At 45.1% G+C, this 23,263-nt stretch overlaps 1 protein-coding gene across 7 annotated transcripts in view; it reads right to left on the bottom strand.

Moving 5' to 3' along the window:
• Positions 1-22,869, bottom strand: part of LOC139531960 (myomesin-1-like) — a 36,803-nt gene extending 13,934 nt beyond the window's left edge. The window contains exons 1-26 of one of the 7 annotated variants that reach the window (XM_071328984.1): positions 22,600-22,869; positions 21,690-21,920; positions 18,972-19,025; positions 18,496-18,627; positions 18,198-18,372; positions 16,903-17,060; positions 16,483-16,575; positions 15,198-15,286; positions 14,897-14,938; positions 13,259-13,420; positions 11,575-11,736; positions 9,659-9,800; positions 8,940-9,139; positions 8,706-8,759; positions 8,294-8,418; positions 7,880-8,063; positions 7,518-7,692; positions 7,192-7,313; positions 5,214-5,231; positions 2,856-3,052; positions 2,475-2,601; positions 1,929-2,113; positions 1,457-1,571; positions 521-677; positions 323-429; positions 93-137 (exon numbers count right to left, since the gene is read on the bottom strand). In XM_071328984.1, coding sequence (XP_071185085.1) covers positions 93-137; positions 323-429; positions 521-677; positions 1,457-1,571; positions 1,929-2,113; positions 2,475-2,601; positions 2,856-3,052; positions 5,214-5,231; positions 7,192-7,313; positions 7,518-7,692; positions 7,880-8,063; positions 8,294-8,418; positions 8,706-8,759; positions 8,940-9,139; positions 9,659-9,800; positions 11,575-11,736; positions 13,259-13,420; positions 14,897-14,938; positions 15,198-15,286; positions 16,483-16,575; positions 16,903-17,060; positions 18,198-18,372; positions 18,496-18,627; positions 18,972-19,025; positions 21,690-21,865 — 3,196 coding nt within the window. In that variant the 5' untranslated portion in view covers positions 21,866-21,920; positions 22,600-22,869. The remainder of the gene's footprint in view (positions 1-92; positions 138-322; positions 430-520; positions 678-1,456; positions 1,572-1,928; positions 2,114-2,474; positions 2,602-2,855; positions 3,053-5,213; positions 5,232-7,191; positions 7,314-7,517; positions 7,693-7,879; positions 8,064-8,293; positions 8,419-8,705; positions 8,760-8,939; positions 9,140-9,658; positions 9,801-11,574; positions 11,737-13,258; positions 13,421-14,896; positions 14,939-15,197; positions 15,287-16,482; positions 16,576-16,902; positions 17,061-18,197; positions 18,373-18,495; positions 18,628-18,971; positions 19,026-21,689; positions 21,921-22,599) is intronic. The other 6 variants (XM_071328986.1, XM_071328987.1, XM_071328988.1 and 3 more) reach the window with 6 other exon arrangements.
• Between the last annotated feature and the right edge of the window lie 394 nt (positions 22,870-23,263).

The following is a 23,263-nucleotide window of genomic DNA, read 5'->3' as shown; positions in this document are numbered from 1 at the left end:
CACTACTTTTTTCCTGGTCAAAAGTGGTACACTAAGGGAATAGGGTGCCATTTGGGATGCAGCCCATAGAACAGGGTGCCTGAGTTTCTCACTGGGGAATTTGTGGTCATGGCTGAGCTCCAGCAGTTTCTTCAACTCTGTCAAAAAAGAAAAAAAAGACTTATGAGGTAAAATGAAATATTTATCAGAGATTAAGAAGTAGAAATTACACAGGAGCAATGAAGCTCTGCGACCCTCTTAACCTTCTAAGTTAGCTGCTTAAGTGATTACGTGGTCAGGCTAGTACAGTGCTACAGTACCACAGACACACAGTTGGACTCACCCTCTGCTGAGAGAGTGTAGCTGGAGCAAGCACCGTCGGTGTGGGTGACAGCACAAGAGTAAATGCCGATGTCATCCTCCGCAGGCATATTGAAGGCGGCTTTGGACCTGAGGGGTAGACACAAAAGCACCAGCACAATCAACATACTGAAGTACTTTAGATTCCCTAATCTTCTTTCAAACTCACACACTCACTCACTTCTCCCCACTGGTCGCCACACTAATACGAGTATCGTCTGTGATCTCTTCGTAGTTCTTTGACCACACAAATTTGGAGTCTGGAGTCAGGTTGGAGCAGGCAAAGTTCATGGAGATCACTCCCTCATCATCAACGTCCACAACAATCTCCGTAGTGCCTGAGAGAGAACAGACCTAAAGTCAAACACGGCTGGAGACTCAAAAACACATGCAAAAGGTGCAGTGTGACTAAATGTATGAATCTAATTTTACCCTTAAAAGGATAGTTCACCCAAATTATAAAATGACCTTGTAAGCGGTCTATGTACAAGGTATGACAGCAGTTTCCAGTTTCCCTGGCAGTGGCTGACACTGTTTCCAAATGCTAACGTTTTAGCATTCATGGCACAAATCCCATTCAAGTCATGGGACAGATATTCGCATTTTTCACTCATCATGTTCAAATCATCAATAAGTGACTTTGGTGAGCTTCACAATACATTTGAGATATTTTCGGATGATTTGGACGTGATGCGAGAAAAAATGTGAGTATCTATCCCATTACTTGAATGGGATTTGAACCACAAATGCTAAAATGTTAGCATTTGGAAACAGTGCCAGGGAAATTAAACCTAGCTGTGGATTGCGGTCATACCTTGTTTTAGACTGCTTACAGGGTAAGGAAACCAATATGTAATTTGGATAAACTATCCATTTAAGTGTTTGTACATTATCTGTATTTATACCTTTTCAACAGGAAAGAAAATAAATAGCTGTGTGGGGAGGTCTTTTAATTGAACTTGTATTTAACCAGGGAGACACATTGAGACTATTCTACACATGAGGTGCCTGACTTCAAGGTATGACTTAAATGAAACGTGAAGTATGAATGCTTAATAACAATGTCCTTCCTCCCTCTCCCTCATGCTCTGTCGAGGGGTCTTTAACATCGTCCTACCTGGTTTGGTTTCGGCCAGGACTGGTTCTGTGGGCTCAGAGGCCTTTCCCACACCTGCCTTATTCTGAGCACGCACACGGAACACATAGGTCTCCCCCTCCTTTAGAATCTTAATCTGCTCATGAAAGAAAGAGTCACATTACACACGTTAGTCACATACATCAAATATGACTATATAATATTACTATTGAGACACAAGCAGTAGTGTTGAAAATCCCTTTACACGCGAGACACATCCTCTGACCTACACCAATCAAATCCCGCTTACAATCAGACACTATGCATTCGAATTCTGAATTAGAATGTGTGCTCAATGGTATGATTGACTTAAGTGGATAGAGATGGTGAAGTTGCCCCTAGAGGCTGATCCTGGGTCAGTTTTCCCCACTAATGGTAAAGGTTAGGATTTGGGGAGGGGAAGCTGATCTTAGATCTGTTACCGTGGAGCGATAGGAGTGGACAGGGTCCTGACCTTCATGTAGTTAGTGAGGACAGCCTTCTCGTTGACTCCTCTCCAAGCCTCCTCCTCAGCATCGGCCTCTTTGATGTCAATGTAGAACCCGTTGACTGGGTCACGGCCCTGGTACACTGGTGGCTTATAAAGCAACACCAGAGTGTTGGCGCGCACCTCTGTCACCTGCAGATCATGGGGAGGTCCTGTGGGAAATTAGGGGTAAATAATTAGGTTTAGAGTTGAAGAACGGACGTAAGGTTGTTGTACAAATAGCACCATATTCCCTTTGTAGTGCACTACTTTTGGCCATGCCCATAGGGCTATTTGGGACACACCCATAGGCAATGCAATGTACATAGATAATGTCCCTGTGCATGCAAGCTTCGACACCATCACCAAAAAAGGAGATGGAGGTTATAATTTAAGTTAAAAAATAATAATAATTCAGACACATCTTTGCAGTGTATATGACTTGTATTGTGATATAGTATCCATGTTGATGTGTTACAGTGTAATTCTCATATTTGCTCAGGTTTGCAAGTGAATGTTAGTGGCACTACCCACCTGGCACAGCAATGGTCCACTCCTCACAGACAAACGTTCCACTGGGCAGAGAAGGGATGCCCACGCCTGCCATGTTGGCAGCACGCACCTGGAACTGGTACTTCCTGTTCTCCTTCAAGTCAGACACCTGGACAGACAGACAGACAGACAGACAGACAGACAGACAGACAGACAGACAGACAGACAGACAGACAGACAGACAGACAGACAGACAGACAGACAGACAGACAGACAGACAGACAGACAGACAGACAGACAGACAGACAGACAGACAGACAGTGAAAAACCATTCTCCCTTTTCTCCCGATATGACAAAAGGTGCCTGCAAATTCAGGTTAAAGAAGGTAGCTTCATCCCAAAGAAACAAAATGGTTAACTCACTCTGTAGGCTCTGTCGCTGACAGCCTTGACGTTGGCCTCGTGCCATGTCCCTGGCACCCCATTGATGACCTCACGGTAGTCCACGAAGTAGCCGGTGATGTCAGCGCCTCCGATGAAGGTGGGCTGCTTCCAGGCCAGCACCATAGAGTCCCGCACACACTCCAGAACGCTGATGCCATAGGGTGGAGTAGGGGACGCTGGGACAGCAGAGGACTCCAGTTAGCATCATGCTATGTCAACTGTGAGACGAGGAAGTCATGGGAGACGGAAGTTTCGTAAAGCCTTCATAATGCTCTTAGTTGAGCTTCAGTCTTTCATCACTTTGACTTACTAACTTTCTGCTTTCTTAGAGCAAGTATTGGGCACTAATAAACTTAATCACAAACAAAGTTCAAAGTTCTCTGTTGGTTAAACAACAGCTTAGGGATACAGTTTGTCATCCATACTTGCTGTAAGAGACCACTGTCTGCACCTTTACCCTTAACCTTTCACCTCAAACTGTTTCAACCAGACACTGAGTCATCACACATTGACCAAATTATGGGGACACAAATTTCAGGGACCTGGACTGAACAGAGTTGGAATGAGACAAAATATTTTTGCCACTGGAGCTGTGAGAACACATATGATTTCAGTGGCTGGTCTGCGGTGGTGTCTTCTATAGAGGGAGCTCACACAGATAACTAGATAATATTACATGCTCATAATAAATTGACCTGTCACACAAATAGTCACATGGACATGGCGTGCTCCCTAATTTGGGGGAGGGGGTATGGCGTAGAATCTGACTAGGAAGTACACTACCAAAAAGGTCTCAGGTATAGGCATTCATTTCTGGCTTGAGATTGGCTGACCCACTTCAGAGACAAGCTGTGATAGGCTAGCTCTAGCTGTGTCACAGTGCCTCTGTGCGTTAATGCGCACTGCTCTCCCAAGGTGACGGTGGACCTTAAAGAGCACAGAGTGTGTGAGCCAGCCAGGCTACAGTAGCTAGATGGGATACAGCTTTTGTCAAATTGACATTAGATGTGGAAATATTTCAATTGAACCTTTATTTAAAATGGCAAGTCGGTTAAGAACAAATTGTTATTTACAATGATGGCCTACTCTGGCCAAACCCTAACCCGGATGACGTTGGGCAAATTGTGCACCGCCGTATGGGACTCCCAATCACGACCGGTTGTGATACAGCCCAGGATCGAACCAGGGTCTGTAGTGACACCTCTAGCACTGAGATGCAGTGCTTTGGACCACTGCGCCACTCGGGAGCCAAAAATAGCTGACCCTAACCTTTTTCCTCACCTTAACCTAACTCTCCCAACGTGCTGCGTAAATTCTCCTAACCTGCTACAAAAAGTCAATTTTGACAAAAGCAATATCCCTTCTATACAAAACCGGCTACATTAAGTTGAGGTGGCTAGCACAGTGCCTGAACACTGAGGGTGTGGAGGGAGGACCCCCCCCCCCCCTCCCGTGTGTGTGAGGCAGCCATGTGGTAGAGGTGGCCAGTAGATTGCCTGAAAGGCTGCGTGACTGTGTAGTTAAACTGAGAAAGCTGTTATAGAAACTTACCTTGGGATAAAAATAGGATTTTACCAGTTGAAGACTTTGGCTATATGTATTGTGTTTTAATGCCTTTCCTGTGAATATGAGAGTAGAACCACATACGTTCAAAGTGTGATCCCTATACAAATATTAAAGTGTTAGTTTCTTTTTTCAAAATAGTTTTCTACCTTCTTACCAAAGTAATTTAAAAAAATGACAGTTCAAAAAAGTGTAGAAAGAAAAAAGCTTCAGTTTAAAAAAGTGAAAAAAAATCCTTGGGGGGGAAAAGATGAAGAGTTGTTTTATTTTGGATGATCTGATGATACAAGAGTTGGCGTGGCCTGACTGAGTGCTCACCTGGGTCTGGGTCTGTCCTGGGCCAGCCCACGCTGTGGGCTGTTTCTTTCTCTGTCCCCCGTTTGGCTGAAACATCTACAGAGGACTTACGTGTTTTCCCGGCCTCAGGCACCTTAGCCTGACCTTTAACCTCATCCGTGGCTTTGGCCGGCTCTGTGACCGAGTCTGTGACTGATTCTGTGACCAGGTCAGGGGCCCAGGTCACACTGCCTCTCTTGCCCCCCTTGCCTTTACTTCCTGTAGCCAGGGGCTCTAAAGAGCCTGAGGGGCTTGAGCTAGTGGCCCCTGCCCCAGCTCCGGCCCCTGGGCTAGGCACACTGCCAGTTTGAGCATTGAGCTTTAGCATAGTGTAAGGGGGGTACTGAACGGCCTCATGCGTGCCCGTCCAGCGTGGCGTGTGCTTGGTTAGTCCGCCCACGTTACCACCCCTTGGTAACTCCCACTCCGGCAACACACCATGAGGAATACCGCCCCCTACAGGAGTTAGCAGAAAAAAGCAAAAGAAGCCATTTTACACAGGCAAAGAGAAGATCAACCATTCACACTAACAAACAGCTAAAATCTCAGTCAGCTCACTCAGAGAGTAAGGACGAGAGAGACAGAGAGACAGAGGGAGAGAGAGAAAGAAAACATTACCAATACCATCACATACAATATTAAATACAGTACAATGTCTTCATCTGACTGACTGAAAAATGAAGACAAGATGACCAACAAGTGACATCTGCGTGTGGAAGCGAGTTGCAGAGTTAAAGAGAAAGCAGAATCTTGTGAGGGGAGAAAGCGAGTGTGTGCAGGCTTTGCGCCAACCCTTCATGAAAAAGCCACACTATACTTTCGTAATGATACCAGTGGATTTCATTATATGCACAATACGGGCAACATTTTTCAAGTATATATAATGGTGTATAGCAATTTACTCAATGGGAGACAACTATTGGAAATAGTTATGAGTGACATCTATGGACATAAATGCAGTTAATTCTTCATAATATATTTTTAAAAGATGTGCGATAGAAGTGTTTCCTCATACTAACCTCGGCTCAATTGTGAGTATTCAATTGTCTATCTTTTATCGTGTAAGACACTACCACTAATGGGCCTAGACTCTAGGTCTACCAACTATTATCAGTTGTAATGGACTGTAGAGAGAAATCCATTGACATTGTTACTAAGTGTGTTTCATAAGGGAAAACAGAGCATGCTGCTCGGCACAAAGCTGGCCAGTGACTGAGTGATGTGTCATAGCTAGAAGCTTGGTTAGTCACAGTGCAGACATTAATGGGACAACTGTAAAGGAGCAGGGCTGTCAGTTTAGCATTCCTGTTCCCTAGCTCTGGTCCAGGGCGCTAGTGCAGATCAGCGTTAGCAAGGCGCAAGCCGCTGTAACACCTGGGACCAGAGCTAGTCTATTCAGTTGAGAGTGAGAAGAATGGGCAGATGCACAATGCAGATCAGGGGTTATTGTTGGTGGGGTGGAGAGGGGGTGGGTACCTTAAACACCAGATGGGTGGTGGAGGCTGATACATCTCGTGCCCAGGCAACGTGATGGGGGGGGTGGGGGTGGGGGGGGGTCGTGACAGAGGAACGCAAGGTGGGCTGGTTTGTAACAACCGCTGAGTTGGATCGCACTGACCCAAATTAGAGGAAGTCTACAACTCCTGACCCCGGCCCGCCTCAGGTTGTGCAGGGAGGGTGGGGATAAGTTCTGACTCAGCAGGGGGTGTGGGGGTGGTGGGTGGGGCTTGTTCGGGTGACTGACAGAGTGGAACCATGGGAAAGAACACGTGGGAGGAGTCTAAATGCTGATGGTACACAGAGCTGACAACGTGATGTCTCAATGGACAGCAAATAAAGAAGACAATGGTGCAACACATCAGCGAAACCCCTGTTCATTGTGAAAACGGGATATTTCTTTCATCATCGGCATATTAGAAAAGGAGTAATAACAATACTATGCATAAGATTCAATCATCACATTCCACCCACTCATAGAGCTAAAAGGCTTTCCTGATCCTAGTACCATAAAATTATAACCCTTTAAGACCTATACCCTCTTAAAAAAAAGGGTTCCTAAAGGGTTCTTTGGCTGTCCCCATAGGAGAACCATTTTCAGTTCCAGGTATAAACTTTTTTGGTTCCAGGTAGAATCCTTCTGTAGAAAGGGTTCTACATGGAACCCAAAATAGTTCTACCTGGAACCAAAAGGGATCTACCTGGAACCAAAAAGGGTTCTTCAAAGGGTTCTCCTATGGGGACAGTCGAAGAACCCTTTTAGGTTCTAGATAGCACCTTTTTTTCTAAGCATGTAATCGTGCTCCATCTAAACATAAAAAATAAGTTCCTTGTATATGGCTCTTCATATTCTTCCTAAAATGGCTTCCTACCCTATTGTCTAGTATGACTGTGCCATGACATTCTTCCTCTCACTTACCAATAGCAGCCTTCACCTCAATAGCCTCAGACTCCTGAGAACACTCGCTGAGCCCAGCGGCGTTCAGTGCCTTCACTCTGAACACGTAGCTCTCTCCTGTCACCAGACCGTGACAGATAAACCTGTTTCCCAGTACACAAAAACACTTTGAGAAAGACGTTTCACACCATCAATCTCTAAGTCTTTGTGGGGAAAAAAACGTTTTGTCAACTTACTTGAGCTCACCATCATTTACATATAGTATTGAATTAGATTTATGGTCACCATTTGTATATGTATATATTTGTAAAAGATTGATAGAAGGATTGTTAGAAGGACCGTTGTACCTGGTGCCTTTGACAGGCTTGTTGTTACATGGCTCAAACTTGTTGCTACCCACGATGCTGGCCTCGATGTAGTATCCCACCAGCTCCTTAGCGTCTCTGGAAGCCTCCCAGGACACAACCACGGACGTGTCTGTGTTCCTAGTGGGAACCACACGGCCTGGGGCAGACGGGATATCTGGGGACAACAATTCAACTAAGATCAAATGGGGGATAAAAGGCTCGTAAGAGCTCAAGCAGACTGATTCGGAGAGGAGTGCGTGTCTTTCAGAGTAAATACGTAAACATGTGCTACATCTATTTCTGTTGGTACACTGGGAACTGCTGTAATCTGTGGTATGGCGTGTGACTTGTGACCCCCTCACCCAGCTTGTCCCCGACAGTGGTGGCCTCGGTGGCTTCTGATGGCTCGCCAACGCCGGCGGAGTTGCAGCAGCGCACACGGAAGCTGTAGGCCTTTCCCTCCGCCAGATCAAACAGGGCGAAGCGAGGAGACTTCACTGGGATCTCTGTGTTCACCCTCTGCCAGCTGTCTGTGCCTGACACACACTAACACACAACACTGAGAAGTTAGAGTACGCCTCCAACCCTCCTAACACCAAACAACTTCCAGGACTATAAAATACCAACAAACAAAAAAGTGTTAACTTATTGAATGATTTTGATATGGTGGTTGTTATGGATGCGAAACAGTGATGAAATGTAGGTTATATTGATCAGATGAGTCACGCTACAGATCAGGTATGTGATGTTAATGAAGTATATACTGTATATCTCACCTTCTCCACATAGTACATGATGCCCTCGTGGCCTCTCTCTCCAGGGGGTTTCCAGCTCAGAACCACATAGTTCTTGGTGGCCTCGGTGACCTCCAGCTCTTTGGGTCTGCCGGGGACCACACCCTCTGATAGGAAGTGATGTGAAAGAAAACGTGTCAGGGGTTTGATGTCGTAGCCTGATCCCAGATCCGTTTGTGCTCTTGCCTTGTCATTCTCAAGCCAAAACATGACCTTTCCATTAGGAGATGGCAACAGACCAGCAGACTGGCAACCAAGCTAGACTAGAGCTTTCGTTATCCTTCCAATCAAAGACCACAAGGTACTGTAAGCGGTAGGCCCCTATAAGATCAGATCTATAGCTGCGTCGAAATATTGATCAACACGGATGAGTGCAGAAGCATTTCCTTCCTACCTGCAGGCTCCTCCTCAGTGACAATGATCTGGCCGGTCCAGGGTGCAGAGGTACCTGGGGGCCAGGGGGAAAAGAGCAGCTTTCAGATGCATAGTTCCAAGAAAACACATGCACGAAACTAAAACCATCAGACATTGCACAGGTACATACTCACAATATATTCATTTTGCAGTACCATAACACAATATGAGAGAACACAGACAGGGAGGGCCAGACAGTTTTTGCCCGCCGTACCTCTCATTCGCGCGCGGTCGGCAGGATCCATGGCTGCCACCACCTCAGAGACACGGGATGGCCGGCTCATGCCAGACTTGTTGACGGCACGCACACGGAATGTGTAGGAGCGCCCTTCCACCAACCCGGTCACGGGGAAACGGGCAAACTTGATGGGCGTGTCGTTGCACTGGCTCCAGTGGGTGGTGCCAACCTCACACCTGAACACAGGGCACAAAGAGACAGCATACATGCCATCAGCCATTCAATAACAATCTCAGTAAGGCCTTATTGGTAAGACACAGAGTTAGGCCTCTTGGTAAGACACAGAGTTAGGCCTATTGGTAAGACACAGAGTTAGGCCTATTGGTAAGACAGAGTTAGGCCTCTTGGTAAGACACAGAGTTAGGCCTATTGGTAAGACACAGAGTTAGGCCTATTGGTAAGACACAGAGTTAGGCCTATTGGTAAGACACATAGTTAGGCCTATTGGTAAGACACAGAGTTAGGCCTATTGGTAAGGTCGGGAGAAACTGGGCCCTTGTTATAGCCTATTACAAGATAATTTCACATGGTTATAGGTCAGGTCATGTGACTTGGCCCTCTACTTATACAATATGTAACTGGAGTTAATAGCAGTATGGGGTGCATAAGGGAGATTTGTTCTCGTGTTTGTCCAGCTGTGTCATGACAAGCCTAGGATTTACTACTGGCATGTAGTGATGGGGGATGGTACTGACCTGTCCACAAAGTAGCCCAGGATGGAGCTGCCACCGTCCACAGCCGGCTGCTTCCAGGTCACGATGACGTAATCCTTATTGGCGTCCTGACACTTCACATCCAGAGGGGCGCCAGGGGCTCCCTCCACCTCTGCATCGGCATCTGATACAGGCACACACACATTGTCAGTTAAATGTGTAGTTTTCTCACTCACTCACTCACTCACTGTCACATACAATTACATATAGAGTCCATAGTGTATTATAGGATCTCTATAGTACACAGTTAGAGTATTTTCATTGTGGCTTGTTGTTTTGAATTACAGTGCACGTACTGTACATTGCTGTACTCCCAGCGGAACTCTGTGGCTCCATGGCTTAGTGCCAGGAATGCTACTGGTCTTTAAGTTAAACACAACCCCGGAGCAGGCTGGAGCAGATGGGACAGAATTAGCAGCAGCGTGCCCCTCGGTGAAAGGCGACTCTTAAAGAGACAGAACACACACTTCCCATAAAGTGAGAAACAGAATTAGCCACTTAGCGATGGACTGACTGATTCAGTGTGAATGTGAGAGAGGCTGCTGAAACATTTTGTGCTGTATCTTATGTGGTCTGTGGACTGTAAGTTTATGCATGTGTGTACGGTAGCTGTATAAACTGTAGGACTAAATACTGCCTGATATCATTTTACTGTGTGTGTGTAAGAGAGATATATATAGAGATGGAGAGATAGATAGATAAAGAGAGAGAGAGGCAGAGAGAGAGAGAGTGGAGAGAGAGAGATAAAGAGAAAGTGGAGAGTGAGATAGAGAGAGAATGGAGAGAGACAGAGAGAGATGGAGAGAGTGGAGAGAGAGAGAGATGGAGAGAGAGGAGAGAGAGAGAGAATGGAGAGAGAGAGATAGAGAGAGAATGGAGAGATAGAGAGAGAGAGAGAATGGAGAGAGAGAGATAGAGAGAGAGTGGAGAGAGAGATAGAAAGCTCTTTGTGGCTTAAAAGGACACTCAGCAGGCTATTGTCACTCCTGGAAGAAGAGATATATATACAGTATCCAGCTCTGTTGACAGCCAATCTCATTCCATATCTGAGCTCATGAGCTCACTGAGAATAACCTTGTCAGTCTCTCGACTGCTATGGGGTCTCTGTGTCCGCAAACAGACAGTGTACCTGGCCTCTCCTTTACAATGCGACCCTGACCAATGACAGAGAGAGCAAGGCCTATTTCCATCATGTTCACACTCTGTAGAGAGCACATGTCTCCTCTGTTAGCAAGAGAATGAGTAGCATGGAACAACCGAGAAGGTCAGTAACTTAGTGCTGGCGACCAACAGTAAAAGATGAACAAGTTGGCTGTAACATTTGTCCCATGTTATACAAAACCAGGCCAGAGTTCGTGACAGGAGTTGATTGTCTCTGTGAGGTCATAATGGGCGATTTCCATTGCGTGTGTAGTAGGACTAACTAGACTAACTAACCGCTAGGACTAACTAACCGCTATGGCTCAACTCAGATACACACACAAACACATGGGCCGTCCTTATTATCTGGTGTCAGCTGAGTTGTCTGTGTGACCTTGACCTTGACCGACTGTTGACCACACGCCACACAGAACACGAGACAGGGCCATCGTGGAAACAGAGAGGCGGTAAACAAGAGGCCATTCTGTCCGCGCTCCAACAAACACGAACACACACACACACACACACACACACACACACACACACACACACACACACACACACACACACACACACACACACACACACACACACACACACACACACACACACACACACACACACACACACACACACACACACACACTGTGCGTGTGAATAATACAATCTGTAAACAAGTCATGTAGTGGACTGAGGAGGAGGGATAATGTGACACAGACAACAGTGTTGTTCAGCGTTGCTCATGGTAAGTTCCCCACCTCTGACAAAGACGTAAGCAGAGTAGGTCTCATATTTAGACTTGGTGGTGATGCGCAGGGTGTAGAGACCCTCGTCCTCCTTGTTCAGGTGTGTCAGGGTCAGCGTGGCCTTGTCTCCACTCCAGTGCATGTGACACCACTTGGAGGGCTGCAGCAGAACATCTGATGGAGAGAGAGACACAGAGTGAGAGAGAGAGAGAGAGATGAGGTTATAACGGATGGATAACCTAGTCAGATCTAAAGACAAACACAGAGTGAGAGAAAGAGAGAGATGAGGTTATAACGGATGGATAACCTAGTCAGATCTAAAGACAAACACAGAGTGAGAGAGAGAGAGAGAGAGAGAGAGAGAGATGAGGTTATAATGGATGGATAACCTAGTCAGATCTAAAGACAAACACAGAGTGAGAGAAAGAGAGAGATGAGGTTATAACGGATGGATAACCTAGTCAGATCTAAAGACAAACACAGAGTGAGAGAGAGAGAGAGAGAGAGATGAGGTTATAATGGATGGATAACCTAGTCAGATCTAAAGACAAACACAGAGTGAGAGAGGGGGGGGGGCGTAAAGAAGCATATTAACACATTCTAAGCTGGTCCTTAATGAATGAATAACCAGGAAGCATATTTTACAGCAGGGCTCTTCAACCTTTTCTTGTCCAGGGACCCCCTCCCAGGCAAACCAACGACCCACGGACCACCATCAATATGTCAGCAAAACAAATGTTTTCAATTTTGTCTCATCGTCAGGTGAATGATAATTCAGTCTTGTGTCAGGTGAACTGTCGAGTCCTCAACTTTGGTCTAATCATTTTCCCATAATCTCCAAACTGTTCCCTTTCAATTGCTACCGTGCTTACACATATGCATTTCCTATTTCTTCTGTAAGAATCTTTTCAATTTAGCTCTGTCCACACAGCCCAATTCCCATAAGTGTAAAGGGTTAAAAGGTTAGTCGTGTTGACAAAAATGAATATCCAAGTCAAGAAAGCTTACCAGCAACCAGCAGCACTTGCCGCACTGGTAGCCTATTCGTGGGTGCTTTTTCAAAGCCTATGTCTGATACTCAAGTGAGTGATTGGGTCTAATGAGTGTAATTAGCTAAATATTAGAAGTGGAGAAATAAAGTTGACATCATTAGAAAGAAGATCTACTCCACGTTTCTAATGTAGGTATGTCATTCAAAATTCCTTTATTCTATTGCTGCTAGTGACATTCATAAAAAAAAAAAATTGAGGACCCCCTGCAGTACCTTTGTGGACCCCTAGCGGGGCTGTGAACCTCCGGTTGAATACCCGTTTTACAGAGTTGAATTGGTCCTACACCTACACAACTTTCCGGTGTACAGACTAATTGTAATATGTTAAACACATGACATATGTACAGTATATCTTAATCAGAGCTTACATACACATAATCACAAGTAGCTCTCGGTCTCATGTGTTCTGCCTATCGGCGAGTCTTAGACATGGATACGAACATACAGTATCAGTGGCCTAATGTATCACACAGATGACAACTGGGTAGGTCTCAGCCAAGGAACCTCCAGGCGTGTCTCTCTCCATAGCCCAGGGGTCGTATGTATCAAAAATCTCAGAATAGGTGTGCTGATCTAGGATCAGATCTTGCCTGTCCATGTAAACTTATTCAAACACTGTTTCCAGAGCTCTGGGGCTTCACCTACCATCTCTGTACCACTGAACTTCAGGCTGGTAGCGTGCCAGGTTGGGGGAGATGATGACTGTGGCGCCCAGGCTCATGGTCTCGCCCTCCCGTCCGAACGACACGCCAAACCCGTCCACGATGTGGGTATCAAAGGTGATGCCATACTCAGAGATCAGGCCATCTGACAGGAAGGAGCACCAAACAACATGGGGTCAGAGTTCAGGTCGCAACATGCAACACTGTGTGGTGTGACACACCTCAAATTCGGACACCTGCGTGCATTATTATTCAAATCCAAGGGATGGACGAACAAAGGGCAATTAACTGTTCTTCGAAATGCTAACTTTTTAGCATCTGTGACTTGCAAAAACCAATGCAAGTCATTATCTCTTATAGCATTTTTCACAATACATTTTGGACATTTTGGAATGATTGATGATGTAACTTAACATTATCTGGTAGCGTTACATTTGATCCATTCCCTCCCAAGAGAAAGTGACATGAAAAAGAACCCCATACAGACATAGGTAAAACTATGCAAACAGACAGGGATGTGAACAGGAACACCTTGATGTACCCAAAAGACAACACAAAAACACCATTGACATCACTAAGTACAGTGTTCCAACACAAAATACTCGCTACAGTGCGTACAAACCGCACTGGGGAAACTAAGGTGCACAGTGATGCACATTTGACATATTAAACCCTAGATGAAGTTAAAGACTTCAATCCAACATATGTCCAATCTTAGCATCTAATTAGATTGTAATATTAATTGAAAGGGGATTATGAATATGACTAATCAAGGACAATTGAGTTTAGATAAAACTAGAACTCTTCGGGCTTTGTCACCATGTAGGGAAAGGGGGATACCTAGTCAGTTGCACAACTGAATGCATTCAACCGAAATGTGCCTTCCGCATTTCACCCAACCCCTCTGAATTAGTATGTAGCGAATCAGATGCTCTTCAGATTACAGTAATCTATATTCTCATTTCAATATTCTCCAGGTTGTAAACTACAGTGTTCGTTTCTCTATATCGCTCCATATATTCTCTATGTCACACTCGAGTTTACAGTATTTAACTTCCAAGGCTCTATAACATACAATTTCAAAAACCTCATACTTGCCAAAACGTTCAAGTATTCTGTTGTTTACGATCTTTTTTAAAAGAGGCACGTTTGTCACGCTGAACCATCTGTGGATCTCTCCCAGGCAATTCAACGATTATTATTAAGGTATGATCACAGGCTCTTTCCAAACAGATGCACAAATAGTGATCATGCATACACATTGAGTGACAGTGAATACTCTAAGTAGGCCAAAAACGCCATATACCAGAGCAGAGCTTTTATAAAGACCCTGTTACCTTCATTGTCTGTTGACCTTGCTGTGCCCAGTGTCAAGGGAACAAAAATCTGTTAGCACCCATAGCTTCCCCGGGTCCCCCCACCACCTCCCTCCAACCCTCTCCTCAAAACTAACCACAGTGTTCCAGCTTAGCATACTGCAAATCGTTTATGTTAATACGGTTTAGTATATATTAGTATATCTTTATTTTTCATGTTAATACTATACATGTAATATATATGAGTATTGAGTAGTGAGTATATACAGTATGAGTACATATGAAATTATATTCCTCTGACTTACGTTTGGGCATGGGGAGAGCCTCCTCTACCTCTCCTTTGAATCCTAGAGTAGAATGAACAAATAGGTGCTTGTTATTAACATGTTATTACTGTGTTGTGGTTGACAGAAAAATAGGACAAAGAATTGAGTTTCTTTCTTTTAAACTTACAATAAACCTTGCGAGAGCAGCAATTAGAAGGACAGTGATTTTCAAAATGGAGTAATCATGGGTGGTTATTGTCTACTGTATTTCATTGCAGAGGCACAATATGACCCATTATCTAACAGAGGCAATAACATACTGTGACATATTGAAACGTACTCTTAACAACGATGGAGGCAAAGGAGGAGAGCTCTCCCTTGCTGTTCATGGCAGAAACACGATACTGTGCAGTATCATCGAAATCACATCTGAAACGAGAGAGCGAGAGAGAGAGAGAGAGAGAGAGAGAGAGAGAGAGAGAGAGAGAGAGAGAGAGACAGGTGAATCGATGTCCCGGATACACATGTTTCTGTCTCCTACTGGTTCACGTGTACGTTAATACCCTCTCTCCACCCCCCTGCCCGCTCGGACATGGAAATCAACACACAGCTATGTGAGCTGGGACTGTAAAATGCTCCAGAACTCCAGGCTGGGAATACTCTGGGAATAAATAGACACTGTGATGATGCCATCACGTGTCAGCTGCTAGATGCGTCTGTATGAATGTTATGTGTGCTTAGATTCTATCACGGAAATATACTTTCCAACTTTCTATAGAGAGGAAGCAACAAGCTACATGTGTGGTTGAGTTTGGTCGACTGTGAGAAAACAAAGAATATCTCTCTCCATCCGACACAGCTCAGGAGACACTTAAGTGTTAAGTCTGTTGTGAAGTGGCCTAAAATAAGCCACAACAGGGGCCCTCTATCTCCAAATAATTCCTCTGGTGGGGGAAATAGGCTATCTTTAGACGTCCTCTTTGTTATTGATAGGCAAGCTGCAAAATGTCTCGGATCATGTATAGCCTTCACCAGCAGCTTTCTGGTGTCTGTCTATAGCTCACAGAGCTAGTCAGGGCACTGACGGATAGACAGGCAGGCAGGCTAGTGGACAGGCAGACAGAGAGACGGACAGAGCGAGAGTCAGAGAGGGGTCTCGATTTCACACATTTCAAAACCTACTTCTAAGGACCACAATCCACTGTCCCTCGAGTTCACAATGTGAGCCCGTCCAAACATTCCCATGGTTGTCAGTGTGCCCACACACTCTGGCCCACCACAACTTTTTCTGACCTTTCCTGAGAGTGGCGATTGTATTACACCATGAAGGGGTGTTAAAGGGACGTGGTGGTGACATCACACTGACATTTTACCACAGCCAGAGATGACTGTGGCTTGTTTGAAAGTATCTGTTAATACACAGCAATGAGCCTCACGGACAAGACATGGGCATGCATGTATCAAGCGACTCAGAGTAGGAGTTCTGATCTAGGATCAGGTGCCCGCATGTCCATGTAATCTTATTCGTTATGATCCAAAAGGCTAAACTGATCCTAAATCAGCACTCCTACTCTGAGACGAGTGATACATAGTGGAAGATCCTGTGGCTTTGGGGTAGTGCCTACCTGTTGATCTCCAGTGAGTGCACGCTGTAGCTGCTCTCTAGCTTATACTTGCCTGGGTGGGCCATTGGGTCGATTGTCACATTGTTTTTGTACCTTGTTGTGGAAAGAGGAGAGAAGAGAAGGCAAGGGAAGCAGAGAGGGGGATGAAAAGCAGGACAATGGAGTGTAAAAGTAAAGCTCTGAATCAGCATAGAAACGCCAGCTATACAGACACCAGAGAAGTATTTATAGTGTGTTTTATAGTTTTTAAGTGCGATGACATGAGGATAGGATTGAGAGGCCCGTAATTGCTAATGCTCTATCCATAAGGGATCGATTTGGTGTGTATTGTGTTAGTGATCACTTGGTCATGTTAAGGTGTATCCAGGGAGGTGTGTGCGTGTGCATGTATGTGCATGTGTGTGTGAGTGCAGTACTCACCAGACAACCCGTGGGTCAGGCCACCCAGAGACAGTACAGTGCAGCCTGACACACTGCTTCTCCCACACCGTGTGGGAGCGAGGCTTAATCACAAACTCTGGGGCGTGCATCAGGCTATCCTTGTTCATACGCTTGTGGTGCTCCTCGTTCTCATAGATCTGGGGATCAATGTGCTCATTAAGCCTTCATAGAGCCTTCGTAAGGCTCTACGAAGGCTTAACACATTCTCAGGCATAACAGGCACAGCACATTCTCATAACACATTCCCATGGTGCAACAGTAAAACACTATACCTCCAGAACCCTTGCAGAAAACCCTTGCCCATCAATTCATGATGCATCCTTGAACCAAACACACGGCATTTACAAGGCATTTGCGAGGTAATGAGTCAGAGCTGAATCCAAACTTGATATCTGTGTAAGTAACAAAAGTAAAAATACAAAAAAGTTACATTGGCTGATATCAAGTTATGGATTCGGGCCTCTGACCTCTTTACGTGTGCAGACTCCATGCACTTCTCTGTACACAGCGGAGTCCTAATGAGTCATTGATTTATGATCTCGGAATAACTATGGGTATGAAAACCTACTTGTGGATCCAATAACCCTTAACACATCATCCGACAACACTCGATGAACACTACCCCTCTGTGTCTTAAGAAACCAGAGCTCCTGAGGAATGTCTCACCCAGTGGCAAGGCGTGTTGGCAGAGGGGTGATAGTCTAAATATAGTGTGTGCCCCCCACTCAATGGTTACTGTAGCTTTAATGATCCTCCTGAGTGATTGGGGCAGGATATTCCTTGACATAAACATTTGAGTGAGGGACACAAATATGCTTCCAAGGGGAGGGGAAGCAGAGAAGAATGAATCCCTGGACTGAAACATCGCTCTTGTGGCAATAGTTTTCCTGTGATACTTTGCTAATGGATTTCTTAAGGTGTTCCCTCTGTGATGTCACAAATGTGAATGTTCTTCTCTATGATGTCACAAAGGTAAATAAATACTCTTCTCTATGACGCCACTGAGGGAAACAATGTCACTCTGTGATCTAACAAAGAGAAGGAATTGTCCAGTCAGAAGTCAACAAACTAACTATATTGATGTCACGAAAGAGAGTATTTTCCAGTATTACCCAATGTGATGTCACAATGGAATCCCACCCTCTAAGACGTCACAAAGATTTAATATTCCCCATTATGATGCCAGGAGGGAGAGTATTATCCAGTATTCCTCAATGTGATGTGACAAAGGAACACACTCTCCTTCCTATATGACATCAGGATCCTGAACTAACCCTCTTGCTCAGGGAGATGCGCTCGGCTGATTCGCGCATGGACACCTTCCTAGACGTCTGCTCCGTCCGCTCCATCTCCAACCCACTGGTGAACAGATTCCTCCGGGCCATGTATCCAGCACTCTCCTTCACCCGGGCCTCCTCCGTATCCGAAAACCCACTGGCATATTCGTGACTAGGGTGGGGGAGCAAAGCCAGGAAGGGGAGTGGGCAGTGGGGTTATTTTCATGGTCATTGGTCAGAACCACTCGCTGAAATAAAAAAATCACTAAGGTTCAAAGGTCGTTGACTCGTTTACCTGCCCCTGAAGATGGGCACTACATAGCCGATAATCTGGTTCTCTTTGTCCATAGCCAGGTAGGTGGGCTTGGCTCTCTTGGGCATTGGGCTCAGTCTGCTCTCCTCCAGGCCAGAGTATGAGGAACTAAGTCTAAGACACAGGATAGTGTCAGTTCAGCAGTGTAATAACATCCAACTAAGGTGAATGTAATCTGGAGGGGTGGATGAGGAGGAGAAAGGGCATATTAAGTTATGGGGCATATTAATCATCAACATGGAGGGTGGCTTGGGTGGGTTTAGCAGCATTTTTTATAACGGTCTCAAACTGTGCAACAAGAATAAATAAAACCTGAGCACAGCAGTTAAGTTCAATATGAATTATCAACCACGAGTGTGACTTAGGTGCATTTTTCTGCATTTCTAATACATTTCTCAAACTGTGCAAAGAGGAAAGAGAAAACCCTGTGCACCGCAGTGCATCGTCTACCAACAAACCTGGTGTAGCTACAAGGGATAGGCGTCGTTCGTTCATGCATCGCAATGACATGTCTGCAATGACAAAATAAAAAGATAGAATTAAGACAAGGTCGGTCGTCTGTCGTCACCAGTGTGCGGTGTTGGACACTTGTTTTAATATCTCAAACTCTTTACACACACAAAATGGACCAACGAGATGGAATGAAATGAAACATGGTGGTCAAAGGAGAGGAGGCGAAGGGGGAGACACGCAGACGACCTCATCCCACTTGAGAAAGGAATAGAAAGAGATCCGCAGCTGAAAAACCCACCGACCTGAAACTCTACGAACCGAACACTCAGCACGATCATTATTTAGGTTGAACCAAATTGATTCTTGCAATATCAACAAGTTGTGCACAGTACTGCGCATTACTGGCCAAACAAATCGCCTGCCAATAACATATAGAGCCCCACACATCTCGTATGTGTCTGCAATGTGCATACAACCAACACGTGGCTCATATCACACGTGATCGTCCTCACATATAACCGTACAACAAACGCAGGCCAGATCCTTGAGAATGGAGGGTGGGATCAGGATTGGAGTAATTCTCCAGGAGGATGCTGGCAGTCCATCTCCAACAAAAGCAGAGACGGAACACATAAGAACACATTTTATACAGGAAATACCACCAGAGCTCATGAAGCCCGTCTCATAAACCATGACAATTTTCAGATCGTATCTCTGTACTCCCCAGAGGTTCCTCACAGCATAATGTGTAGTATGGGCTGTTCACAAGAGAGTAATATAGATTCTAGACCCTCTCCCTGAGAATCGCTCTGGGAACAGGGTGACAGCTTCTGGGGCCCTCGTGGGGGTTGGTGGGGTGGGATGACAGTGTCAAAGTGCTGATAAGGAGAGGGTGGGAGGACAACAGGAGCAAGAAGGGTGAACGGGAGGAACCTACCAACCCCACACAGTGCCTGGACGAGTCTCTGTCAGTGTAAACAGAGAGAAGAGGCGACAGAACACTGACGCCTATGGAACAGAACAGCAAACCCATCAGGATCACCGTTTCCCCGCCCCAACCCTCTAGGACCCCTGAGAATGCCACTTGGCATTGTAGGATCAGGGTTGGAAAAGCACTCATCTAGATGGATTACGATAAGGCGCGCTCTTATTCCAGAATGTGAATGCAGGAAAGGCAATCCGCATTCAATTAGTACTCCTAACGGAACAATTGGTATGTCAGCACAATACCATAAACATCTCTAGTTCATAACTGCTGGTATGTCACCATCATCAGTATGTCACCATCATCATCAGACTATAATAAACACAGGGAAAGCTGGGTAAATTCCTGAAAGCATGTGGTTCAATGATGAAGGCCCAAATGAGGGACCATTAGCTACACAGACACCCTTTGACCTCCCATGCACACTGTCAAGGCCAGTGTACTGTATGTGCACTACAGAGATGCCAGGTGCTCCTAAGAGAAAGAAACAATTAATGTCCCAGGGGCGGCAGGTAGCCTGGCAGGTAGGAGCGTTGGGCAAGAAACCGAAAAGTTGCTGGATCGAATCCCCGAGCTGACAAGGTAAAAATCTGTCATTCTGCACCTGAGCAAGGCAGTTAACCCAGAACAACTGCTCCCCAGGTGCCGATGATGTCGAATAAGGCAGCCCCCCCCCCCCCCCACCCCCCGCATCTCTCTGATTCAGAGGGGTTGGGTTAAATGCAGAAGACACATTTCAGTTGAGTGCATTCATTTGTACAACTGACTAGGTCTCCCCCCTGCCCTTAAAGAGATGACCCCTGTATGACCCCTGTTTTCAACAGGTCTGGGAAATCCACAGGGGGACACAATCACTGACCCGAAATCAGACCTTAACTCAGAGGCAACTTCAAACCATGTCTCCAGAGCACAAAGCAGCAGAAGGCTTTAGGAGAAGTATGCTTAAAAGCCATATGCTTTATGGACTCACTCAAAGCCTTTGCTTAGTGTGAGATGAAGTCCCCCAATGGAATACTGTACTGGCTGAACAAAATAAAACATCTTAATGGGGAAACACAACTTTAAGTAAGGAAACCAGTGAAACTGGGGTTTAGACAACTAGAAGAGATAAATACCACAGCTCACATTCCCTGGGACATGGTATGCACGGGCCAGGATGCTATTTCAGTCTAGAAGCAATATACCATACCATTGCATTATATAACATTCCTTTAAAGCTTGCTTCTACCCAACCTTCAACAAACATTTTATGACGACCGAGTCAACGTGAATCTGAGTTGTCCTATTTCTGGTAAACTGAACCATAGTGGGAACTAGGAAAGGGTAGTCTTAAAAGAAAAAGTGCATTAGTTCAAAAGCAGACAGGGCAGCATGCAGCAAACACCGCTATGAAAGCTGGGATGCACAGTATCCATGCATAGGGCTCCTTGGAATTTCATGCGGGATTCACAGACATATTCTATATCTTTTGAATGTTTTTAGAGAAAAGAGACAAGGTTGTAGAATGTTACTGGGAGTGGTAGAACACCTTAATATGGCAGGTGTAGAAGCAGGAAGTGGAGGAAAAAAAAAAAAATCAGTCGAAGCCGAGAAAGGATGGTTACTAAGCGGGGACCACCAAGATAGGTGGTATGAGATGGGGGGGGTTAAGAGGACAGCAGAGGTATCTTCTGACACCAGTATGGATGGGATGGATATGGGCCAGAGCTACTGTACTGCTGGGTGTCTTCCTCCTTACCCACTGCTGGCACTGAGAGCGGCACTGGCACTGGCTCTGCTGCTGCTGCGTCGGGCGGCATAGCTGCTGCTGCTGCTCGACTGGTACTGGCTAACAGCCGATTCCAACTCCTTGCTGCGGTAACCACGGTCATAGTGGCGGTGATGTTTCTGGTAGAAAGGTGTGGATCCCGACATCCTGCACAAACCCTGAATTCAGCCCGAGTCTCTTGTAGTCTGCCTGTCGGCTTAGCTGGTGTTTGAGAATAGTTTTGTTCAATACAGTTAAAGCATTGCTCCAAAATGCACCCTATTTTTGTAAGCTATTAGTTGTTTAATGTTTGGCTTTCATTTACAATTTGTCTTGATAATAATTGGTGTCATTGTTGTACTTTATATAATCACAGAGGAAAGGTTATGACCTTCATTGTCTCTATTGGATTAGAGGGGATTTTTACAACATTTTTGGGTGTCATATTTTGTTAATCTCCAATGCTCTGTGCACATAACTCAATAGTACTATCAACTTTTTCTGATAGTATAAATAGCCAAATAGAATTGGGTAGATGTAGAATTCAAATCTTTAAGGATTTTTCTAATAACTTGATGGACGTAGGCCTATACTTACTGCATTTAAATCAAATGATTTTCAGATTTTTTAAATACTTAATGACTGTAGCCTGTTCTAAAAGCAATAGGTGCATTTGTTTTATCCAATAGGGTACGCTTTTAGGGTGAGGAGAGCTTGTGAATCTGAAATTCCAAATATCAGTGTGTGCACGGAGGCTGACAAAGCACAGGATAACAAGGCAAAAAGAATCACACCATCAACATGCACACGAAACCTACAATAATATTCAACAACGAATTGTCAATATATAGAAAACTCAAATTTTGGTGATGGAGCGGTAATTTATTTTGCGATCACTTACCTAGGCCAAAAAAGCTACCAACTTCTGCTGGCAAAGGAAAAAGTGATCCAACTCCAGGTGTAAGCCAACAACGCTTGATATCCAGGCAAATCCACAGGTAGGTGCGGTAGCAGAGGACAGGGCAGCCGTCTACTCAACAAAAATAATATTGGCACTCGACGGAATGGCCAAGCCGCAGACGCGTCCTTTTATGGTGAGCAGGCCCGATAAATATAGACGGGAGCAGAACGGAGGGGAGCTATCTGAACTCTCAGAAGACAGCAGCACACCCAACCTAGTTCAGTTAAATGTGAACGTTGGTCATTGCCGAGTACAACTTATTTGCAACGTCCAAAATGACTCCACCTGTTGGCCTATATTTAAGGCTATGCTTGGCCTACTGTACAAAACATCTGCAGCCTGTCATCACTCAGTGTTGCTGTATTTTTGACACCATTTAAAGAGTGTGGTCATTACTCATCGTCAGTGTCCCGTTAACTGATTACTTTATAAGTATGGTATTTAAACACTGGTATTTCCTCACACGGGAGACCTTACATTTATTAATGACTATCAAGGTTATTGTCAATATATCATATTCACATATGGAAAGGTCACTTTAGTACCTGACACATGAACATGACATTTTGGTTGGACCTTGTGTGCCAATGAAGTGATATTCCTC

This window comes from Salvelinus alpinus, chromosome 10 (assembly GCF_045679555.1).
Source record: "Salvelinus alpinus chromosome 10, SLU_Salpinus.1, whole genome shotgun sequence".
Classification (NCBI taxonomy): domain Eukaryota; kingdom Metazoa; phylum Chordata; class Actinopteri; order Salmoniformes; family Salmonidae; genus Salvelinus; species Salvelinus alpinus.
The sequence above is the reverse complement of the archived record's forward strand: the minus strand, read 5'-3'. Positions and strand labels throughout refer to the sequence as shown.